This window comes from Dendrobates tinctorius, unplaced genomic scaffold (genome assembly GCF_039654945.1).
Source record: "Dendrobates tinctorius isolate UK_male_01 unplaced genomic scaffold, ASM3965494v1 ptg000022l, whole genome shotgun sequence".
Classification (NCBI taxonomy): Eukaryota; Metazoa; Chordata; class Amphibia; order Anura; family Dendrobatidae; genus Dendrobates; species Dendrobates tinctorius.
Window position 1 is genome coordinate 47560789 of NW_027361690.1, and position 25619 is coordinate 47586407.

Below are 25619 nucleotides of genomic sequence, written 5' to 3' on the forward strand. Positions count from 1 at the left end.
AAATGTGCAAAAATGAAAATTCGCCAGGAAGGAAGGTGATAAACTGGGTTATATTTGGATTATATTTAAAAGGGAACCTGTCATCTCGTGCATGCTTCCCAAACCAAAGTATGTAAAGCAGCCGTGATTCGGGCAGCATAAATCCGATAACAGGTCCTCGTCAGACTTTTCTGTCTTCTTTTCACCACGCACCTGTCATCAAACAGCAGCTGACAGGCGTCATTCGCCAGATTCATGAGGGATTTCTTCATCTCTTTCTGCAGCTCCTCATAAGTGATCTGAGCTTCATCGAGATACTTCTCCCAGTTCTGGTTCACTGGTAGGTAGGAGACACCCATTTCTAGCATCCCAGCGAGAGTCACAGGATGGGGACATCTACAAAACAGGAGAATAGCTTGGCTTTAAAAAAAAATACCGTAATATAGCAGAACATTTTATAGAAACATGTTAACACATACTGTATGAAATATGATTGCTACTTCTAGATAGTGACAGATTTGAGAATATATTGCACGTGGTCCTTACACAGCCAGATTGTACATGGAGCACAGTGCGGTGGGAGTATTGCTCTGGGTGTCAATGTGAACGTACCCATTGCTAAGGAAGAAGAGCCTGCACAATGTTAGGGCAATGATAAACGTATGTGTTTTATCCCTTTTTTTTTTAATGGGTAGAACATGTTCCCATTATAATCTTTGCTGCTGTACACGTCAGTGTGTATTCAAAACTCACAGACACGTCTGTTTTTCTAGAGTATAACGGATGAAAAGTACCAAAAACCACATACAGCACTCAGATTGCATCAAAGCGTAGTCCATGTGGTGTCCATATTTAAAGTTGCAAAATTGATGGCCTATGGGGAGAAGTGTGACTTCTCGGATACCTATTGATCAACTAACTACTCATCCCCACCAAATGCTGCATCACGTTCATGGTTTACCAGGCACAGCTCCATAATTTAAGTAGTGGCCGTATCTGGAATTGCAGCTATGGCAGAGGAAAAGTCTGCAGTCATACTATGACTGCATTTCCCATAAGTAGACATAAGGGAAATGCTATTTATTCATTATTTTGCAAAGCATGACTACAGGTTTAAGGATATAAAAACTCAAACTTTGAAAATTCAGAAATTTTCAAATTTTTCATCAATATTCCAATATTTTCATAAACAAAACGCCAAAACTACCGCCCTAAATTTAGCACTAACAAAAAGTACAATGCGTCATGCAAAAAAAAAATCTCAGAATCCGTGGGATCCGTTGAAGCGTTCCAGAGTTATTAACACATAAAAAGTGACACTGGTCAGAATAGTAAAATTTGGCCTGGTCAGGAAGGTGAAAACAGGCTTGGGAGTAAAAGGGTTTAAAGCCACTTCTGGGCCACACAGAGCACAGTGTGACCCAGAGGGGTGATGTCACTGAGAAGAGAAGAAGAACGGTGCTGGATAGGTGAGTAACTTAACACTCCAAAACTACACTACATGTAAAAAAAAATCTTTATGAAATGCTTCTTTAAAGGAAATCTATCAGCAGGTTTTTGCTATAGAATCTGAGAGTAGCATGATGTAGGGGCAGAGACCTGCATTCCAGCCTTGTGTTAGTTAGTGGGTTGCTTGTGCAGGTTTTCTTTGCCATAGCTGTAACAGTGCTATGAATGCTGAGCTCTGCATATCCCCGCCCACCCCTGTGATTGGCAGCTTCCTGTGTATGCTGTACATTGTCAGTAAACTGCCAATCAGTGGAGGGGGCGGGAATACACAGATTGCTGGGACTGCCATGCACAGGACACCTCGTCCTGCAGTGATAATCTCCTGCTGATGAAACACTGATTATATTGAAACTATAGCAAACTGCTGAGCAAGTGACTCATCGACGGCAACCAGGCTGTCCCTGCATTGTGCTGCTCTCAAATTACATAGCCAATACATGGTGATGCATTCCCTTTAAGAAAAACGAATGATACAAGGTAGGCCTTATTCAGCCGGCTGTAACTTCCTTGCCCATCTGTTGGGTTTACGCTAGAAAGTGCCCACATTATACAGCCGGCTAAATGAAGCCTAAGTGTAGTCCAATGGCATCAATATACATGTGCTGTCACCAGTGAGAAGGCCAATGTTTACAGCGGTCATATATTTTCTACAAACGTCATTTGAATTTAGACCGGGATGTATATAACTATGTAGCAGTTTTTATTCTACGCTCTGATCTGATGTATAAGACCTGAACAGGTTTTTGCTGTGGTGATGCTGGCGTGCTATACAATGTCATTAGACTCAACTCAAATCGCGACATAAACAACAGTGCCGCCAGACCGTGCATGTCTATAGAACTGCATACATCGGCCATTGACGCCCTTGGTGTACTGTTTCTAATGCAGGATCTGGTTAGAAAAAACAATCGCAACATAGTAGGAACACGTATATAACATACGCCTGGCCAAAAGACCTCGGCAGGCATTTCCTGGCACACACGTAGTCCAAATGTGATGGAGCAGAGTCCTGAGTATTGGATTTGTCTCTTGGACGCAGGCTCGGCTGACATACACATTTTGTTACCTTTCTATGAAGAGTGGAAAGGTCTCTTGAAACACCTCAAAGGTGGCTTTCACATCAAGGGCACAATACAGAATAAGATCCTAGAGAAAAGAAGAAAATAAAAGCTAATCACTGTAATGATAGTGTAAATGGCATTACTTGTAAAAAACAGTACAGTAGATTACAATGTTTCACAATAAATGTTATACATGTAGAGCATACAGCATAGCCCCACCAGATCCAGCAGCGCTGAAGCTTATGGAGACAGTATGGCAGGCGTAAACCCCCTGTGCACCTTCAGAAGTCAGCACAGCAGGAGAACCACCGCAGACACACTCATGAGTGGCTCTATACATACAGGTATGGCTGAACTTCCACTAGAGTGGAATGTCTGATTATTTGGTAGGGTGGTCGCATGCATGTCACATTATTGGACATTTAGTTTGCAATAGTGAATTACATAAAAAAATTATTCAATAAAGAAAACTTGAGAATGAGATTTTGCTCTCGAGTATGAGAATATGACATCTATTCAAAAACCATATTAAATGACACCGATAATAAAGAGATGCAGGCATAGCAAAAGATACTAAACAGATTTCTATACAAAATTACACACGGAAAGTATTCATGCGCAGTCTTGATAGCCGGCATATAAAGGATCCACGCATGCAGCTGTTAATTCAGATAAGGTACCATCAAAAGGACACGACAATAAGAGGATGGGGGAGGTAATAGAGACCTAAAAGTAAGAGCAATAACACACAAAATTAAAATAATTCAAAGCAATATGCCCATGTGGGATGGCAAATATGTCAACGCAGCAGACCAGGGATCACAAAAGTGGGCAAGTCTCAGGCTCTCATTGAGGCCCCGTGGTTGGATGGAGCGTCAAATCCATTTAGATCCGAGACGAGCCAACCGTTGAGTTAACCCCGTATATCAATGCCTCTGACTAGATCACTATTGCATTGGTGGTAAAGTTTAAAATGATGTGGTATTGTCTTTAGGGTGGAAGCGTCCGTGTGGTTTATGGCAGCCTGTATACCCAGTACGTGCTCACGCACCCGTACTTTAAGTTGGCGCAAAGTGAGACCCACACAGATTAATGTACAAGGACATGTCACATAATAAATGACATTTGTTGATGTACACGTTCCATGTTTTTAATCCTGCACGTCTTAGAGCCATTGGAGACTGTGGACTAAGTGATCCCGAAGATTGTTAGAGAGCCTCACGGTAACGGCAGGTCTATCACGCAATATTTTTGAAAGAATGGGATTGATTTTTAGGATGGGCCAAGATTTATCTAGAGCCGCACGCATCAATTCAAATCGTGAGTTGTAGTCAGTAATAAATCTTTTTTGTTTTTTGGTATCTACAACCTTATTTTTATATAACAAATCATTTCAGTCTCAGTGTCTAGCTCTGTTGTCGGCCTTTTTGATCATCCTATTACTATAACCACGTTCCTTGAACCTGAATTTTAATTCCGTTGCCGGTTTTTCAAAATCGTGGTCCGTAGAGCATACTCTCCGGAGACGGAGGAACTGACCAATCTGATAATGTGCTTTGGGTGGGCCGTAGATGCGTCAGGCGCTCTAAAAATCTTCGGGATCACTTAGTCGGCAGTCGCTATGGCGGGGGGGGGGGGACCAAGACTACATTACTTGATGGTGTTGCCGGTTGACGTGGCTGCCCTCCGTGTGGGCGATGTGTAGCCTGTTCCAATATTGACACCTGTGACTCTTTTACAAACTCCGATGGCTCTAAGACGCACAAGATTAAAAAACATGGAACGTGTACATCAACAAATGTGATTTACTATGCAACAAGTCCTTGTACCATAATCTATGTGGGCCTCACTTCGCGCCAACTTAAAGTACGGGTGTGTGAGCACGTACTGGGTATACAGGCTGCCATAAACCACACAGATGCCTCCACCCTAAAGACAATACCACGTCATTTTAAACTTTACCACGAATGTAATAGTGATTTACTCAGAGGCATTGATATACTTGCCACTAATTTTCGTGGCGGGGGTTAACTCAACGGTTGGCCCGTCTCGAATCTAAATGGATTTGGACGCTACAGACTGTCCAACCATGGGGCCTCAATGAGAGCCTGAGATTTGCCCATTTTTGTGATCCCTGGTCTGCTGCGCTGACATAGTTGCCATCCCACATGGGCACATTGCTTTTAACTATTTTCATTTTGTGTTTTATTACTCTTACTTTTAGGTCTCTATTACCTCCACCGTCCTCTTATTGTCGTGTCCTTTTGATGGTGCCTTATCTGAATTAACAGCTGCATGCATGGATCATTTATATGCCCGCTCTCAAGACTGCACATGAATATATTACATTGTGTAACTTTGTATAGAAATCTGTTTAGTATCTTTTGCTATGCCTGCATCTCTTTATTATCGGTGTCATTTAATATGGTTTTTGAACAGATGTCATATTAGTCATAGTGATGTGTGGGCAATCATCAATACTAACCAATGTGTCTGGCATGCTAGCATGCTATGCGGTCTATGATGGCACCATATACTGTGACGCGTTTGTACACTTATGCACCTTATGGGTCAATCGTTTGCTGTGGCCCAATTTCTTTTATCACCCTTGACCTTTGTTGCTCTCCATGCTGCGGTCCTGTACGCATCTGTGCCTGGGCGCCGCTGCCCCGGTCGGCTCTCTGCATCTCTATGGGGCGGTGACGTCGGGTCATGTGATTCCCCGCGTGACCGTGGCATCATTGGCCTCATGATGCGGATACTGGCCAGTGTCGTGGTTTCCCCGGCAACGGCATGCGTCATTTCTGGGCTGCGGCTGGAGACACTTCCAGCGGTCGGCGGTATATAACCATCTGTCTCGTTATCATATGCCCCCGACAAAGGCTTCTAAAACGCGTGTGGGGCGGGCACGCTGGCGCTGCGGACTTGAACCCTTTCTTGTGTGCATACCTAAAGAATATATATTTTGACTATGATAATACTCTTGCAATTTGGGCTACAATTGCCCACATGATACTGATTGCCACACATACCTTTTTGGTTACTGCACTGTGATGAACTGGTAGCAAGATTTCCTCTACCTTTTTGTGCTGCACACCAGACCACATGGTCTGACCATTAGGGTTGTATAGGTACTCATTTGTGCTGCACTGCGTCATGATTGTGCATTCACAGCGGTCATTAATATGTTATAAGCGGCACTCCGCTAGTCCTGCGCCCTCTGTGCCCCTTTGCTGTTTTTTACCCATGTGTTACATGTCTTTTCCCTTACCTGTATTTAAAATACCACCATTTTTGATAATTAATAAAGCATTATACATTTTAATGTAGACTAGTAATCGTTCTCCTTTGATATATTTTTTGACGATTAGTCTTCTATTAGTCCATTATCTGGCAGATGTGAATAATACTCCTATATTAGGTGTACACATTTCATTTTCCAATAATTATGCCATTTCTTTATATTAGCTGTTGTTATTTGTATGCTATTGGAAGTAGTGACTGCCTCCCTAATTTGCTGACCACTCCCCGATCTCCCATCAGACTAAGGCTCTTTTTAATTAGTGATAGATCCTACCTGCCTTTTAAATTTGTAGGCTTTAAGCCTGGGAGAGGCATGTTCAATAAATAATAGGTTTAGAGCCAAACCATAGAAAGAGACGCCTTGTCACGGCTGGTGGGCTCTCATGAATTGGCAAATTTATGCACTGACTACCTTCAATTTATAACTATATTCTACATAGCAGTAATGTAGTCCACATTTCACATACTCAATATTTGCTTACAACTTAGCGCTTACATGTGCTGCTGTATTTTATCGTTTGTAAGCCATTAAAGGGAATCAGTCACCAGGTTTTTGTTATGCCATCAGACAGCAGCATAATATAGGGGCAGAGACCCGGATTCCAGTGATGTATCACTTACTGGTCTGCATGCCGTGCTGTCATTTTGATAAAATCACTGTTTTCTCTGCTGCAGAACTAGCAGTTCCCTGATTGCTGAGCTCTGTATAACCCCGCCCACATCACTGATTGGTAGCTTTCTGTGTTCACTGTGCATAGGCAAAAAGCAGACAATCACTGGTGGGAGTGAGGTTATACAGAGAAGGAGGACTACTTGGCACAAGACAACCAGTCCTCTAGTGATAATCTCCTGTTGACAAAACACTGATTTTATTGAAACACTGACACACAGTCCAGTAAGTGACAAATAGCTGAAAATAGGGTTTCTGCCCCTGCATTATGATGCTCTCAGATTCCATACCAAAATTCTTATGACAAATTCTTTTTAAATATATTTATTGGTCAGGACTTTGGGAAAGCTGGTCTACAGAGCATGCATATAGACAATGTAACAGCAGTTACACTGCTAATGTATTAGTTTACATTAGATTTAGTCTAGATTGTGAGCCCCAATGGGAAGAGTGATTATCATATCTGTAAAGCACTTTGGAAATTAATGGCGCAATATACGCAAGCATTATAAATATATATATTAGTTTCCACCCTGCTTTCCCACTAATAGGGAAGTAGGAAATCGCTAAAAAGTAAAACAAGAGGACAACTCAATTTGTCACATATTACTATGATATTATTCTTAACAAATCACTAACTTGGTTAATCAAGCATTGTGAATTATACTGTAGTATGCTCACCTGGAACTGAGCTCGGATATCGGCCATACTTCCTTTTACAAACAGGTCTCGTACTTCCTTTTCTAAAGGAGGACCACCAACATAGAGAGCATGGACATCAGCCAGATTATTAATGCTGCTAACATTCACCCACTCCCATGAGTTTATCTGCAAAAACAAAACAAAAAAACAAACGCAATAAAAATTTTCATTTATATAAAAATACTAGCTGAAGAGCCCGGCGCTGCCTGGGCATAGTAAATAACTACGGTTAGTTATAACAAATTATAATGATTATATCTATAAATATAAAGTTGAGTGTAGAGCCACACCCACTCCACATAGCCACATTCACTATAATATCCCACATCATCCCGTCAGCCAGAGCCACCGGACTACTACCTCTAATATCCCACATCATCCCGTCAGCCAGAGCCACCGGACTACTACCCCTAATATCCCACATCATCCCGTCAGCCAGAGCCACCGGACTACTACCCCTAATATCCCACATCATCCCGTCAGCCAGAGCTACCGGACTACTCCCCCTAATATCCCACATCATCCCATCAGCCAGAGCTACCGGACTACTCCCCCTAATATCCCACATCAGCCCGTCAGCCAGAGCCACCGGACTACTACCCCTAATATCCCACATCATCCCGTCAGCCAGAGCCACCGGACAACTACCACTAATATCCCACATCATCCCGTCAGCCAGAGCAACCGGACTACTACCCCTAATATCCCACATCATCCCTTCAGCCAGAGCCACCGGACTACTACCCCTAATATCCCACATCATCCCATCAGCCAGAGCTACCGGACTACTACCCCTAATATCCCACATCATCCAGTCAGCCAGAGCCACCGGACTACTACCCCTAATATCCCACATCATCCAGTCAGCCAGAGCCACCGGACTACTACCCCTAATATCCCACATCGTCCCGTCAGCCAGAGCCACCAGACTACTACCCCTAATATCCCACATCATCCCGTCAGCCAGAGCCACCGGACTACTACCACTAATATCCCACATCATCCCATCAGCCAGAGCCACCGGACTACTACCCCTAATATCCCATATCATCCCGTCAGCCAGAGCCACCAGACTACTACCCCTAATATCCCATATCATCCCGTCAGCCAGAGCCACCAGACTACTACCCCTAATATCCCACATCATCCCGTCAGCCAGAGCCACCGGACTACTACCCCTAATATCCCACATCATCCCGTCAGCCAGAGCCACCGGACTACTACCCCTAATATCCCACATCATCCCGTCAGCCAGAGCCACCGGACAACTACCACTAATATCCCACATCATCCCGTCAGCCAGAGCAACCGGACTACTACCCCTAATATCCCACATCATCCCGTCAGCCAGTGCCACCGGACTACTACCCCTAATATCCCACATCATCCCATCAGCCAGAGCCACCGGACTACTACCCCTAATATCGCACATCATCCAGTCAGCCAGAGCCACCGGACTACTACCCCTAATATCCCACATCATCCAGTCAGCCAGAGCCACCGGACTACTACCCCTAATATCCCACATCATCCAGTCAGCCAGAGGCACACCGGACTACTACCCCTAATATCCCACATCGTCCCGTCAGCCAGAGCCACCGGACTACAACCCCTAATATTCCACATCATCCCGTCAGCCAGGGCCACCAGACAACTACCACTAATATCCCACATCATCCCGTCACAGACGCCAGACTACTCCCCCTAATATCCCACATCATCCCGTCAGCCAGAGCCACCGGACTACTACCACTAATATCCCACATCATCCCGTAAGCCAGAGCCACCGGACTACTACCCCTAATATCCCACATCATCCCATCAGCCAGAGCCACCGGACTACTACCCCTAATATCCCACATCATACCGTCAGCCTGGGGTCAGAACCAGAGCACTGAGTGGAACGGTCCTAACTTTCATACCAGGGATCCCTTTAAGAGAGGCCTGTGGTGAGAATCAGAGCGCTGAGGGATTTACCCTAACTTCCATACCGGAGATCCATTTAAGAGAGGCCTGGGGTCAGTACCAAAGCGCAGAGTGGCTTTGCCCTCATTTTCATACCGGGGATCCCTTTAAGAGAGGCCTGGGGTCAGAACCAGAGCGCTGAGTGGATTTGCCGTGACTTGCATACCAATGATCCCTTTAATAGAACCCTGGGGTCAGAATCACAGCATTGAGGGATTTGGCCTGACTTCCATACAGGAGATCCCTTTAAGAGAGGCCTAGGGTCAGTACCAAAGCGCGGAATGGATTTGCCCTAACTTCCATACCAATGATCCCTCTTAAGAGACCCTGGGGTCAGAACCACAGAGCTGAGTGGAACGGTCCTAACTTCCATACAGGGATCCCTTTAAGAGAGGCCTGGGGTCAAAACCAAATCCATGGATGGATTTGCTCTGACTTCCATACCAATGATCCCTTTAAGAGGGAAGATGTGCCTAGGGGATGGAGGATGTGTGATGGGGATATGGGCAGGGAGGGGGGGGATTCATTTCTGTCATGTGCACTCTGCTCCTTTCAGGGGGGCAGACAATGGCTGGGAGCTTATGTTCTCGAAGATGCTAGATTTCTCCCACCATGTCAGTGTCTGCCGAGGTGTTGTCAAGTGGGAAAACTTGCTCTTAGCAACCAATCACAGCTCAGCTACTTTTAACCAGCTGTGGTCAAATGAGAGATACGTAGTGATTGGTTGCAAGAAAAACTGTTGGTCATAGCAACCAATCACAGCTCAGCTTCTTTTGAACAGCTCTGGTAAAATGAAAGATGCTTCGTGATTGGTTGGTGATACACACATACATACATTCAGTTTTATATATATATAGATGAGAACATAATGGGTCTTACACAGAATATCTAGCGCAGGGTTGCAAAACCTTTTTTGACCACCAAGTCACGCTGCCAGAATGAATAAATAAGTTATGGGTAGCGACTGATAGAATGGTATTCAACAGGGAGAAATGCAAGATTCTACATCTGGGAAAGAAAATTACATCTACAGAATAGGGGGAATAAAACTAAGCAACAGCACGTGTAAAAAAGACTTGGGTATACTAATAGCTCACAGACTGAACATGAGTCAACAGTGTGATGCAGCAGCAAAAAAGGAAAGCACAGTCCTGGGATGTATTAAGAGAAGCATACAGTCTAGATCATGTGAAGTAATTATCCCCCTCTATTCCTCCTTGGTCAGGCCTCATCTGAAATACTGTGTCCAGTTCTGGGCACCACATTTTTAAAAAATACATAGAAAAAAACTGGAGCAAGTTCAGAGAAGAGCTACCAGGATAGAGAGCGAACTTCAAACTATAACCTAAACTAAATTTAGCTTGCAAAAAAGAAGACTAAGAGGAGACTTTATAGCTGTCTACAAATATCTGAAGCGATGTCAGAGTTGAGGGATCATCTTTATTCTCAATTGCAAATGGAAACACGAGAAGCAATGGAATGAAACTGAATGGGAGAAAAAGCCGGATTACTTACCAGTAATGCTCTTTTAATGAGTCCACGACAGCACCCACTGGAGGTATCGGATTCGCCCCATTGGAACAGGAAACCCTACAGAAAGATAAAAGGGGGCGGTCTGCCTTTCCTTCTCAGTTTTGGTTTCCTGTTCCCAGGGAACTCCCAGGATTATCCTACAGGAAGACATACCTGGGCCAGTGCACGACGCCTGTGCAGTATCCGTGAGAACGGCAGGGGCTGAGGTCCAGAGGCAGCGTCGGGGGAGGTTCCGTTAGATGGCTCCCCCCTCGTCTGACGGATAGGGTGATGACCGGGTCCGGGGAGGGCTGCCCGGTCTCACCTGGGAGCACGCCGGGTGAACGCCGAATTCTCAAGGCCGCCGCTGGGGTAAGTGTGTCAGTGGCGTGAAGAGAAAAAAAAAAAAAGAGAGAAAGAGGCAGCGGTGGCGGCAGCAGTGAGAGGCGCGGGCCGCAGACAGAGCGGCGGCGCGGGAGCCGGCCGGCGCAGATGCTCCAAGCCCCTGAAGTAATGGATGAACTTCCGGGGCACGATGGCTGAGGCAGCGCAAGTGTGCAGGCGCGAGGAACCCGGAGGGTAGGAGCGACTTCCTGCTGGAAAAAAAAAAGGAGGGGAAACTATTTAAAGAAGCACCGCGAGGTAAGCGGCGGTGAGCCATGTCGTCTCCAGGTGAAGTGCACGCTCCGGCAGGGGACTCTGCTGGGGGCAGCTCCTCCAGGGACCGCGCCAAGGGATGCACGGACACCGCTCGCAGGAGTGAGGCGGGAGAATCAAGATCCAGGACGGGGTCTCAGCCATCTGATCCAGTACTATAAGCTTCACTGGGTGAGTGTGCAATATATATACTCTGCCTATTAAGCTGACTTCCCCCCTTGTCTTTCGCCATGTCTCCCCCTCTTCCAGGCGAAGAAAAAAGAAATCTAAACACAAAATGCGCTTTATGCTCTCAACCTCTCCCTGACTCCTACTCCCAAAAAGCTCTGTAAGCAATGCACCAGAGACAAGACGGGACCTCCAGTGGGTGCTGTCGTGGCGAAGGGTAAAATACAGATTAGATATTAGAATACCGTAAATTTTTTGACAGTGAGGGTGATCAGTGAGTCGAACAGGTTGCCACGAGGGGTGGCGAGTTCTCCTTCAATGGATGTCTTCAAACCGAGTTCGGACAAACATCTGTCTGAGATAGTTTAGCGAGTCCTGCAATGAGCAGGGGGGCTGGGCACAATGACCCTGGAAGGTCCCTTTTAGCTCTACCATTCTATGATATCCCAGTGAGGTACAATGAAACTTAAAGGCATATTACTAACAATATACATTACCTACACTGAAAGTATATGCATATATATGTGAGTGGTGCCAATTTCCCACCCAGAACGCCAATCTATTGGGAGAATGGGTAGCTCCTTCTCCCTCATTTGCAATCCAGAAAAAAAGGCCATGCATGAGGCTTTCCTTCTCGTAGTTTATGTCTGTTGCTGAAATATGCAAGTGTTTCACTACTCCCATAAACCCACAATGGAGATAGCTGCACCTTATCTAATTCTTGCTAGAGTACCCCATAGGGGACACAAAGACCCCTATTCTGCTAATATATGGAGATCCCAGAGGTGGCCCCATAATCCTCCATTAGTACCGATGCTTGCTCACACAATGATTTGGAGTCAGGTACAGACGACCAGGTTTACCGATGTGGACAAATCCCACCAATTAGAAGGCAATAACTTAACTGTATCTTCTCTTCCTTTGTCGAGTTTGATTACAACCGTGTCCTCAGGTTACGGATACAAGTAGCGGCCTCCTTACATGGCCGCATCCGTGCCTAGTGCATGACTTTCTAGCGAAACAGTGTTCACATTAATGTAGGAAAAATGCGGCTGACCCGCGAAGTCTCAGAGGCAATATTTGTCAATTTAAACACTAAGTCAACCGCACGCTGGCAGAGCCAGAAGGTTCATCTTAATCGGCCAGTTAATTTAATGAGTCCGATGTTTACAAGCGATCGCAGCGATAACAATGGCGAGTGCGAACAAAGGAAAAGATCGATTCCTTAGTGTTCACTTGATAGATTGTGTGGTCATTAAAAAAATTCTCGCCATCACATAAATGTCCCTCTGGTGAGCCATCACTGTTACCAGAGGTATACACAGCGCCCCCTGCAGTCATCCGGCTGCATGAGCAGCCAGCATCCGAAGGGCGATAGCCTTAGGCCTCTTTCACACATCAGGTTTTCGCCGTCAGGCGCGATCCGGCGCTTTTGACAGAAACCGGATCCGGCGAAATGCAATGCCGGATCCAGTTTCCCCCCCATTGACTTGCATTTGCGCCGGATCGCGCCGGATGGCCATGCGTTTCATCCGGTTTTCGCCGGATCCGGCAATGTGTCGCGATCCGGCGTCTGGAAAAAACGGCTACTGTAACGTTTTTTGTCTCCGGCGTAAAAGCCAGACACGCCGGATCCGGCGCGTCCGGCTTTTTCACACAATGAAAGTCTATGAGCGCCGCAATGCGCCGGATCCGGCGAAAGCCGGATCCGGTGGCCGGATCCGGTTTTTTTGGTCTGAGCATGCTCAGTAGCTCTGCCCACAAGACATATATAAAAGCAAGACAGTGGGACCCACAGCCACACCCAACATGCCACCCAAGAAAGCAACCAAGCGCAGCAGGAGAAGGCAGGAGACCACTGCAGCACCATCAGCACCACCACCACCCCAAATGAAGCAGCAAATGGAACATGCTGAGGAGGGGAGGCCAGCAGCAGATGAGAGACGGTAATTATCAAATAACCCATTCCTCCAAACTAGGGCTATTGAATATCAAGATATTCATTGGCCCTTTGTTTCTCTTTATTCAACAGCCGCCCAATAGATGCAGCAGCAGCAGCAGCAGCAATGGCAGCAGGTGGAACACCACCCACAGGCATGGAGTGTGGCCACCAGGAAGACAGCACATCATCTTCTGGGAGCCCTCCCTCGCATCGTCAGCGTTTGACGGTAAGTTTTTATTTCCAAAATCCATCATCTCTGTAATATATGTCTATTCATTGCCTTTTATTTCAAAACAGGATTCACAAGATGAAGAGGAGCTCCCAGAAGAAGAAGGAAGGGGTGGACAGACGCTTGGAGTGGGCTCACAATTGGTAAGTTTTTTGCATCAAACGCAGAAACACAACATCACACTACACACAACACATAGAAAACAATGTTCTGCAGACCACACACAGCAAACAAATGCCTACATCCAAAGACATAACATTATTTGTTTTCTTCTCTAGTCTTCCCAATCTGGTGCTCGGCCAAGAGGTCCTCGCAGTGCCTCCCAGGGTCGTCGGCGACAGCAACGCGGCGGTCACCAGTGTGTAAGTATAAATATTTTTGCTTTGTTTTTTTGCACTTTTTATTTCATTTCTTTTGTGTAGGCTAATTATGTTATTTTTGTCTTTTTCTTTAACAGCCTTCACAGCGTGCTCCCGACTCTGACGGTGAGGATGGAGGACTCGATGTGGACCACCTCATCGATCTCGTCAGAGAAAGGGAGCCGCTCTGGAATATGGCTGACCGCCGCCATGCTGACCTTATCGTTACCCGACGACTCTGGGAGGAAATCTGTTCGCTCCTTGTGGGCCGCTGGGAGGACCTCGATGTTCGGGCCCAGATTAAAGAGCGTAAGTATATACAGTACCGGTTGCTTGATGTAAACCAGTGTTTCCCGAACTCCAGTCCTCGTGGTCCCCACAGATCATGTGTTCAGGATTTCTATTTACTATGGAAATCCTGAAAACATGACCCCTGGGGACCATGAGGACTGGAGTTTGTGAAACACTGATGTTGTATACTAACCACTCCTTTCTCGTTTCAGGGAACAGAATTGTGAATCGGTGGCGGTCTGTGAGGGATCGTTTCAAGAAGGAGTTCAATAAAGAGATGCGGGCCCCGAGTGGATCTGGAGGACGCAGGAGCAAGTACAAGTACGCACAAGCCCTGTCGTTCCTCCGGGAAACAATGGTCACTAGAAGGTAAATATTACACACCACATGTGAAAAAAAATGTTAGATGTAACTTTTTTTTTTCAGCCAGGGCCATACCATGTCAGTATTTTAATTGTTTTTTTTTCTCTTTATTCCACAGCACGGTGAGCAGCACTCAGGAGCCTGCACGATTGGACCCTTCTGAGGCGATCCCTGAGGAGACCGGCACCGAGGGACACTTCGACCGCCCCGGTACATCTGCACCTTCCCAGCCTTCCCACACATTCGACCCATCTGTCCCATCCACCAGCACAGGAGCATCGTGGCTGCCTACATTACATGAAGCTGCTGGTGAGGAGATCGCTTTCCCTTTACCCCACCCTTCTGCCCCTGCCACCTCTAGTACACCTGCGGGTACTGGGCGGCAGCGGCAGAGGGGTCAGGAAAAGAGTTATGCGCCAGAGTTCTTGCATCTGAATGCATCTTTCCAGAACTGTCTAAAAGTCTTGTCAGAGCAAATCTCCGCAGGCTTTCAGCAGATCAACTCCAGCATTCTGGAGGTGAAGACACTTCTGCAAACCATGCATTCAGAAGCAAGATCTTCGCCAAACCACACCTTTTTCAGGTCTGTTGTGGAGCGCATGGCAACACTATCTCCTACCCAGCAGATGCATGTAATGCATTCGTGCCACGGTGCTCTACAGCAGGTTACCTCCCAACCTCCACCTCCCACCACTGTAGTTCCTCCACCTGCACCCCCTCCAGCCACTTTCCATCCTCCCCCTCCTATTACATCTGCACCCCCTCCAGCCACTTTCCATCCTCCCCCTCCTATTACATCTGCACCCCCTCCAGCCACTTTCCATCCTCCCCCTCCTATTACATCTGCACCCCCTCCAGCCACTTTCCATCCTCCCCCTCCTATTACATACCAGCAACCTCACCAGTACCAGCAACCTTCCCAGTACCAGCTACCTCCCCAGTACCAGACATCTCCCCACTTCCAGCAACCTGCCCCGTACCAAACTCCTTCCCTGTACCAAACTCCTTCCCCATACAACTTTCCATCAACATCATCTGCTCCTACAGTCCATGCCCAACCCTCCACTCCACCGCCCACCACCTCTTCTGCCTCCCACATGTCCACCCATTCTGTATCTTTTTCCACACCATCACCTCTAACTGTTCCTTCCCCACCACGATCCCAGTCCTCTCTCCACACTCCCATTGTCGAAGTGTCCCGCAGCCCCTCCAGCAGCATTTCCACCCCACACTACACCGAGTTATAATGGTTTTTTTGTAATAAAAATGCCCATTTGGTTGGTTTCAAACCTTTATTAAAAAAGTTTTTTTTAACTTTAAAAACAGTTTACACAAAAAAAAAAAATTTAAATAAAAGTTAAATTATTGTTTACACTGGTTGTCTGTCATTTCTTTCTGCGGCGAAATATGTTTAAAAAAAAGGTTAAATACAGGGTATTTAAAAGGTAAAAAGGTATTCAAAACCAGGTATAACTGTGGGTAAATTTTAGCTTTTTGCCACAGTTGTGTTCCTGGTTGTGTTTGAAGCAAAGTATTTCACCTGAAAAGTTGTGTTTATTGTTGGTGATTTCCTAACAATGAACACAACTTTTGTTAAAAGGTGAAATACTTTGCATAAAACACAACCAGGTACACACCGGTGGCCTAAAGCTAAAAATAGTAAGACCATGACAAGATAGCCAACTTTGGTTGGCAAAGGTATATACTGTTGGTCCAGAAGGTACACAAGTTTGGTTAGGGCACAAATCTTTCACACTCTGTCATCCTGCCAGTGTACTCTGCCTTGAGGTGACATAAAGTATAGTGCAAAATTGTCCCTCATTACTGAAACCGTCACAGAACTTCTAGTGGTAATATTTCCAATGACAACATCCATCTTCGCCAGTAACTTGCTCTTCTCTCCAACCTGCACTTTCTTCTCTACAACCTGTCAAAGAAGGGCTGTAGGAACACGCTATATATAGTTTTCCAGTAGCCAATCCCGTTCGGAAGGCCACAAGGGTCAATTTTAAAAACCGGATCCGGCGTAATCCGTCGAAAAACGGATAGAAAAACGGATGAACCGGATGAGACGGATCCGGTTTTGTCTGTCAAGAACAAGACGGATCCGGCAGAAAACCGGATCCGGCACATCAGGTTTTACAAAACATTTGCCGGATCCGGCGTTCCGGCACGACGCCGGATCGCGCCTGACGCCGAAAACCTGATGTGTGAAAGTAGCCTTAATCTTCCTATGTGTGCACGTTGCAGATTTGCTTGCAGAAATTTCTGAGCGGTTTCTGCATCTCTTGGCAGAAAACGCAGTGGAAATTCCGCACGTTTTTTTGTGCGGATTTCAAGCTTTTTTGATGCAGATTTACATGCGGATTTGTTAGCTAAATAAAGATATATTAAAAGAAAGAAAAGGGTCATTTTCAAGTCCAACCTCCATTGTTGATGGGCTTCAAACAAGATCGTCTCTAATCTAGATTCTCCGCCCACACACTCTCTTTCTGACATGTCCTTTTTAACAAATCTGCTGCGTTTTTGGCACCAAATCCGCAAACCTTTTTACATCTGTGTTTTGACTGCAGATCTGCGCATCATTAACTCTAAACTGAAAATAAAGATTTAATAACATCCACAAGATGGATTTCATCAACCAATGTATCATTGCAATCAGTATAACAGCGCCGACCTGACAGTGTCTGTAGGTTACCGTGATATTAGATATTCAATATCACGGTAACCTACAGATAGATATTAGAAAAAACTTTTTGACAGAGTGATCAATGAGTGGAACAAGCTGCCATGAGAAGTGGCGAGTTCTCCTTCAATGGAAGTCTTCAAACAGAGGCTGGACAGACATCTGACTGGGATGATTTAACGAATCCTGCTTTGAGCAGCGGGTTGGACCAGATGGCCCAGAAGGTCCCTTACGATTCTATGATTCTATCCTGCTGACAGGTTCCCTTTAACTATGAAAAATCTGTTATTAAAATTAATGCAATCAGATGCGCAACTTTTGTACTATTACATTAAATTTCTATCAGATTGAATGTTTTCACATACATAAGTAACAATTATAAAATAACATTTTTCAGAAGGAGGAAAAGAAGGTAATAAAAAAGGTAACGTATCGCTACATACAAAGACAACGTGCATGCACCATATAATGCAATTCAGGCTGAAATGTGTCATATGGTGGATGCACATCTTTCTATGAAGGATACATGATTTTAAAATGAAGAAATAAAGCTACATTTTTTTATATCACATTTCGGATTCCGACTACTCTCTTTTCGCTTGGCTATTCCCGTCATTGCTAAAGGGAATCTGTCAGCAGTGTTTTGCTGTGCAATCGGAGGACAGCATGAGGTAGCAGCTGAAACACAGAATTCAGCAATATGTCATTTATCTGGCTGTGTGCTGTTTACTTACAATGAGAGGCTTATCACTAGGAGATTATCACTGCTAGGACCACACTGCATGTGAGACCTAGTGCAATCACACTCCATCTTATGATAATCAGCTCACTGTCAATAGACCATGTACAAAGTTGGGCCGGGTTTAGCTTTCTCAGCTCTGCTACATGACACATGTAAGAACTCTGATTGTGCCACAGCTGCAGAATCCAGTAATCTAAGTGATACATCACTGGAATTAAGGTCTCTTTTCCTACATCAGGCTGCTCTCACACGGGGTAGCAAAAACCTGCTGACAGATTACCTTTAACCCTCTGGGTGCACAGACCGGAAGTGAAGGTGACGAATAATCACTTGCAATACTGATGACATTCTCTCCATACCAGATTTACCGTCCATAAAGGATAGCAAAGTTAAAACTAAAGCTTTAGTGCAATATTTCCCTGGTAGACGTCTGCATACGGTACTCACTGCAGGGCCACCACCCTTGCTGCGGGTTTTCATGATGTGCTGCTTAACCTCCTGCAATCCTTTCTTCCGCCCATATTTACTTGCCATCCACAAGCTCCGCTGAAATCCAGTAAGGCCTGAAACAGCCATATGCATGCTCATCGTGTCCATAAATCGCATTTTTGAGCCCTGGAACAGTAAAGAACAGTAAGTTGTCATTCTCAGTCTGCATGTATTATTAAAATGTGTCATTCTGATCATCTTTTATCAAAATACTAAAGAATAGAGACATGCCTGTAACGTCCCGTAGGGGGAACCTAGGTGTTTACCGCATGCTGTTATATACTAGTGGCTAAAATTGCAGAAACATTTTTTTTTTTTTTTTTTTTTAAGTGTAATTTTTATGTTTTATCGCTCACAATAACAGGTTTATTTTTTTAATTGAAAAAATTATATATAATTATATATGTAATCTAGAAGATAACGCAACAAATTTTATGAAAAACATCTCAGCCAATCAGCGGTTATAGACAAGAAAAGTGAAACACATTGAAAGGACAATAATTCAAAACTTCTCAACAGGTCAGTTAGCACTTAGTTGGGAAACCTTATTACGGCCTTATCATATCTTCCCATGGAGTGAATCACATTTTTTAGTTCTTTGGTAGTTATAATGTGAGACCAAGTTGATATCACTGCTTCCATTAATGGCTATTCCTTGGTTGCTTCTGAGCAACAAGTTTCTTTAATTGACTCCACAGGTTTTTATTGGAGTTAAGGCCATGGCTAGCTCTATGACAGTGATCCTCAACCTGTGGCTCGCAGGCCCATTATACATGGTTCCCGACTGTCTGCCAGCTCGGTACATTAGCACCAGATCTAGCAACCAGCTATGAAGAGAAGGTCTCCAGATGATGACTTCAGTGAGTAGCCACACACAGAAAAGCAGGTCTGGATGTGAATATTCTCACAGGAGGGCTAAGGGAGAGAAATAAATATTATAAGCAGGAGATGATGATGATTCTGGTGCTTGAAACTGGATGCAATAGTGTAGTGAGAGTGCCTGATACGAGAATACTGATTAACGTAGAGTTGGAACCTTTGGATGTAAGTATACTGCCTATATGGGAGTGGGGCGGTCCCAGTTTGCTTTCCTTGGGGAAAGTTTGGCTATCATTACACTGGTTGTGGTGGGTTCCGAGTGTCACTACTGTGTGGGGTGCGGGGCTGGACGGGACTCGCGACCACCTTTTAGAGTTGAATATGAGTCTCATGGTCAGAAAAGGTTGAGGACCACTGCTCTAGGCTATTCTATCAGTGCAATAGGATTATCTTAAAAACTCTCTTTGCCCAATGCAGCAACATGACGTGGAGCTGAATCCTGCTGAAACAAAGGCCTCATCTGGGAAAAAAATCAAGTGCAGGAGGCTTCAGTTTAGGCGCAAGTATTTAATTTACGGGTTGTTTTCGCATTTAAAGCCCCAAAAATTGACAAATTCTGCTGTGATTCATCCACCGTTCTCACCACTAACTGGGTGATTCATGGTAGATGGAATTTAGTCCAGATACTAATCTTTTCTTTCTATACATTACTCAATCTCTACCGAATAGGGGGATTGTGCTCTCCTCACTCCAAATGATTCAGCACCATTGTTCCTTCTTCCAGTTAACACAAGCTTTATCCCACTGTAGTCTTTTCAACCTTTGAGAGATAAAAAAATGGCTTTTTTGGCACTCTGTGTGGTTTGAAGTAGAGTGCAAAGACTGTTCAAGGCAGAGTTCACTCTTTGCAGACAGTTCGCTTTCGTCCATTGTCCACCTTTTCCCATCAGGTTTTATAGTTGTTGAATCTTCTTGTAGCTCTACAAAAGATTTGACATACTTTTGGTGATAATTCAACCAACTATTCTTCTAATTTCATCCATAAGCTTTGACTTATTAATACAAAATTACTATTTTATCTCGCTTTCTGAGTAACCAGTCTACCTTCATCACAGTTTTCTCATTTCTCTAAATTCTACAATCTCACTATATAAAAGGAAAATAAATAAAAAAGCAACCAACTTGGTAACAATCATGACGAGGTGCAGGTGCAACGGACCAGTAGGTCCTAATTACAAGTTAATTAAATTCACCGCACACTCAAACAGACTTCATGCAAATAGGTGTTCATTTTATTACATGTGGGAGCCAAACAGGAATAGAGCACACAGTGGAAGCGATATAAATAAAAGACGTTTCGGCTCAGCACGAGCCTTTATCATAATATCGCTTATTCCAATATTGGAGGTTTGTAAAGGGTGCAGAAGGAGAGGAGAATCTCTCAAGAAGAAATACCAAGATAAATGGCTGATGTGTGCTGAGAGAAGGAAGCGCTCCCGCGCCTGTCAGAGGTGGCGTCAACCTCTGTCCTGTGTCCTTGTGTGTACCACATTGAGCATGGAGAAAAGAAAGAAGACCAAAGAACTGTCTGAGGACTTGAGAAACCAAATTGTGAGGAAGCATGAGCAATCTCAAGGCTACAAGTCCATCTCCAAAGACCTGAATGTTCCTGTGTCTACCGTGCGCAGTGTCATCAAGAAGTTTAAAGCCCATGGCACTGTGGCTAACCTCCCTAGATGTGGCCGGAAAAGAAAAATTGACAAGAGATTTCAACGCAAGATTGTGCGGATGTTGGATAAAGAACCTCCACTAACATCCAAACAAGTTCAAGCTGCCCTGCAGTCCGAGGGTACAATGGTGTCAACCCGTACTATCCGTCAGCATCTGAATGAAAAGGGACTGTATGGTAGGAGACCCAGGAAGACCCCACTTCTTACCCCGAGACATAAAAAAGCCAGGCTGGAGTTTGCCTGAAAAAGCCTAAGACGTTTTGGAATAATGTTCTCTGGTCAGAAGAGACAAAAGTAGAGCTTTTTGGGCAAAGGCATCAACATAGAGTTTACAGGAGAAAAAAAAGAGGCATTCAAAGAAAAGAACACGGTCCCTACAGTCAAACATGGCGGAGGTTCCTTGATGTTTTGGGGTTGCTTTGTTGCCTCTGGCACTGGACTGCTTGACTGTGTGCATGGCATTATGAAGTCTGAATACTACCAACAAATTCTGCAGCATAATGTAGGGCCCAGTGTGAGAAAGCTGGGTCTCCCTCAGAGGTCATGGGTCTTCCAGCAGGACAATGACCCAAAACACACTTCAAAAAGCACTAGAAAATGGTTTGAGACAAAGCACTGGAGACTTCTAAGGTGGCCAGCAATGAGTTCAGACCTGAATCCCATAGAATACCTGTGGAGAGATCTAAAAATGGCAGTTTGGAGAAGGCACCCTTCAAATATCAGGGACCTGGAGCAGTTTGCCAAAGAAGAATGGTCTAAAATTCCAGCAGAGCATTGTAAGAAACTCATTGATTGTTACCGGAAGCGGTTGGTCGCAGTTATTTTGGCTAAAGGTTGTGCAACCAAGTATTAGGCTGAGGGTGCCAATACTTTTGTCTGGCCCATTTTTGGAGTTTTGTGTGAAATGATCAATGTTTTGCTTTTTGCTTCATTCTCTTTTGTGTTTTTTCATTTAAGACAAATTAAATGAAGATAATAATACCAAAGAATTTGTGTTTGCAATCATTTTCAGGAAGAAACTGAGTATTATCTGACAGAATTGCAGGGGTGTCAATACTTTTGGCCACAACTTTATCTGTGTGTGACTCTGGAAAAACAAACAGAGGAGATTTTCCATTTTTCCAGACCTACACCGTATAGAGCTGTCCGCTTTTCAAACAGTATCGTATATCTGCTGTTTGATTACGGTCAAATCTATACAGAGACAGCATGTCACTCCGTATAAAAATAGACGGAGATTTACAATTATCCATACAGACACCGTATAGAGCTGTCCGATTCTCAAACAGTATTGTATATCTGCCGTTCGCATTACAGTCACATCTATACAGAGTCAGCGTGTGTGTGACACTCCGTAAATACATATATGGAGATTGTTAGTTTCACTAAAAACGTATACAGCTGTACACTTCTGATACAGTACCGTATATCTGCTTGTTGGATTACAGTCAAATACATACTGGTAGAGGGTCTGTGACTAACAAAATATATACGGAGATTTAATTTTTTTAATACACCTTACACAGCTGTATGCTCCTCATACAGTACCAATTCTCTCTGCTGGTATTTTTGGTACATTTTCCCAAACATGAGGAAGTATGGTGGAAGAGGCCGCAGACGTGGGCAGGGGGGCGCAGCTGGTACTGATGGTGGTGGTGCATCAGCTGGTTCTGGCAAAAGTACAATAGCAGCTAAGGCAGGAGGTGTTGAGCCTGCGTCATTGTCTGGCACAAGAAGGCCTTTAAGGTTCCCTTTTCTGGGAGTAGGTAAACTGCTTTTAAAGCTGGAGCATCAGGAACAGGTTTTGGCTTACATTGCCAAAACAGCCTCCAGCTCTATTGCCTCCTCTTCTGAAGTTACAAAAACTGCAAGCACAGAGTCGTCAGTGCAGGTCTCTGGTCAGGAACAACACCTTTTGTTGTGTCCTTCACCCCCACCAAAAGTGAAGGATGCTGCAGCACACACTTCAGATTACTCCATGGAGCTCTTTTCACACACCATTCCTGCGTTATCAAGTCAAATATTGAATTCCCCAGTCCAAGATGAATCTGACATGGAGTGCACTGATGCACAGCCACTGCTAGACGAATCTGCTGGTACATTCACCCACAGCACTACATTGCCCTCACAGTCTGAGCCCGAATCAGACCCTGATGAAACTCAGGTGCCCCTTCCCGCATACTATACCACCTTACACGGTGACACAGAGGAAGGTACAGAGGAAGGTGCAGATGACAATGAAGACGAGGTCATGGATGACCCAGTTATTGACCCGGATTGACATCCATTGGGGGAAGAGGGAGCTGGTGATAATAGGTAAGAACAGGAGGATCCGCAGCAGGCATCATCATCGCAACAGCGGATATCCGGCAGGCCCGTAGCTGTCAAAATACTTGGCAAGAAAACTAAAAGAGGTGCAGGACAGCTTGGCCAGACGGTCAAATTAGCGCAGCGTGCAAACCCTGAAAATTTGTACCATAGTAAGAGAGTGCAGTGTGGCACTTTTTTGAACAAAAGCCTACTGATGACGCAAAGGTTATCTGTAAGACGTGCCGAAGGACCTTTAGCAGAGGGAAAAATCTAAGAAATCTGAATACCAGTTGCATGCTTAGACATTTAACCAACATGCACTTGCAAGCGTGGACGGACTTCAAAAGCTCAGGCAGCACATGTGCACCTGCTCCGACTGAAGTTAGCCGGCAACGCTCCATCGCTTCCCCCACTGTAAGGCCACCGCTAAGCACACCACCATCATGAAATGTTGAGGTGTCGTCGCTAGCCCAAACCAGTCAGGCAATCACAATATTTTCGCGAGGAAACACTGAACCGAGGCCATCAACACCCTCACCAACCCCTTCTCAGTCCGTCATGTCCAATGCTAGTTCCCCCATATGCAGCTCTCAAGTCCAGCTCACCCTACCAGACACTCTGAGTAGGACAAGAAAGTACTCATCCGCGTACACTGGCTTTGAACGCCTACATTGCCAAACTGATCTCATTAGAGATGATGCCCTTTCGTTTGGTAGAAAGTGAAGCTTTCCGAGAGCTCATGGCCTACGCTGTCCCAAGCTATGACCTACCCAGTCGGCACTTCTTTTCTCGAAAAGCCATCCCTGCCCTCCACCGGCATGTGAAAGACCGCATTGTCCATGCACTAAAACAATCAGTGAGTGGAAAGGTGCACCTCACAACAGATGGATGGACCAGTAGACATGGCCAGGGCCGTTACATGTCCATCACTGCGCACTGGGTTAATGTGGTGGATGCAGACTCCACAGGGGACAGCGGCGGTGGAACAGTGCTGCCTAGCCCACGGTATAGGAAACAGTTGGCTGTAGACGTTCGACCCTCCTCCTCCAGAAGCGAAAGCTTGTCGACAGAGCACAGTCGCACGAGTACTCCATCCACATCTGTCAGTGTTGCACACGAGGTGTCCCACTATCGAACAGCTAGTGGTAAGCAGCAGCAGGCTGTTTTAAAAATGATGTCTTTGGGCGACAGTAGACACACTGCGGAGGTACTGGCCAACTACTTGCATCGACAAACTGAGTCATGGCTGGGCAGTCTACATCTAGAGCCAGGCAAGGTAGTCAGTGATAATGGGTGGAATTTTGTGGCAGCCATAGCCCTTTCAAAACTCACACACATACCTTGCCTGGCTCACACCTTGAACCTGATGGTGATGTGCTCGCACATCCGTCGCTCAATCGTCCACTCCAGTTGTATGCAGAAGCTGCAGCGATCACTCAACCTCCCCAAGCACCGCCTAATCATAGACGTTGCTACAAGAAGGCAGGCTGTAATGCATTTGTGGGAGGATACACAGGCAGGCAGTTTGAGGGCAGACATGGAATTGTCGGGTGTGCAGTGTTCAAAGCTGAAAGACCTCTGTAAAGTTCTTCAATGTTTTGAGGAACGCACGCGGCTGGTAAGCGCAGACAACACCATCATCAGCATGAGCATACCACTTATGCGTCTGCTCATGCAAACTTTGACGCACATCAAGGATCAGGGGTCTGCAGCTGAGGAGCAACAGGAGGAGGAGGGAAGCCTTGATGACAGTCAGCCATTGTCTGGTCAGGGAACTGGCGTGGACGAGGTGGAGGAAGAAGAGGAAGATGAGGAGGAGGATGAGGGGGATGATTATTTTGGGGAGGAGGATGCTTCTCAGGGGGCAAGAGAAAATGTTGGCGTCGCAAGGTCAGGTACAGGGTTTGTGCGTGACTGGAAGGATGTGGATTTGCCAGAAAGTGCTCCTCCACCCACCACTGGCAGTGCAGCATTGACACCTGGAACATTAACCCACATGTGTGACTATGCCTTGCGGATCCTAAAAAGGGACCCCTGCATTGCCAAAATGATGAGGGATGACGACTACTGGTTGTCCAGCATCCTCGATCCATGCTATAAAGGCAAATTACACAACATCATGCCACAGGAGAA

General features: G+C 45.4%; 1 protein-coding gene across 3 annotated transcripts in view; it reads right to left on the reverse strand.

The window, feature by feature from the left end:
• POLG (DNA polymerase gamma, catalytic subunit) overlaps positions 1 to 25619 on the reverse strand; it is a 155118-nt gene that overhangs the window by 99911 nt on the left and 29588 nt on the right. For all 3 annotated transcript variants that reach the window (XM_073568694.1, XM_073568693.1, XM_073568695.1), the window contains exons 4-7: positions 18586 to 18753; positions 7204 to 7350; positions 2555 to 2634; positions 193 to 375 (exon numbers count right to left, since the gene is read on the reverse strand). In XM_073568694.1, coding sequence (XP_073424795.1) covers positions 193 to 375; positions 2555 to 2634; positions 7204 to 7350; positions 18586 to 18753 — 578 coding nt within the window. The remainder of the gene's footprint in view (positions 1 to 192; positions 376 to 2554; positions 2635 to 7203; positions 7351 to 18585; positions 18754 to 25619) is intronic.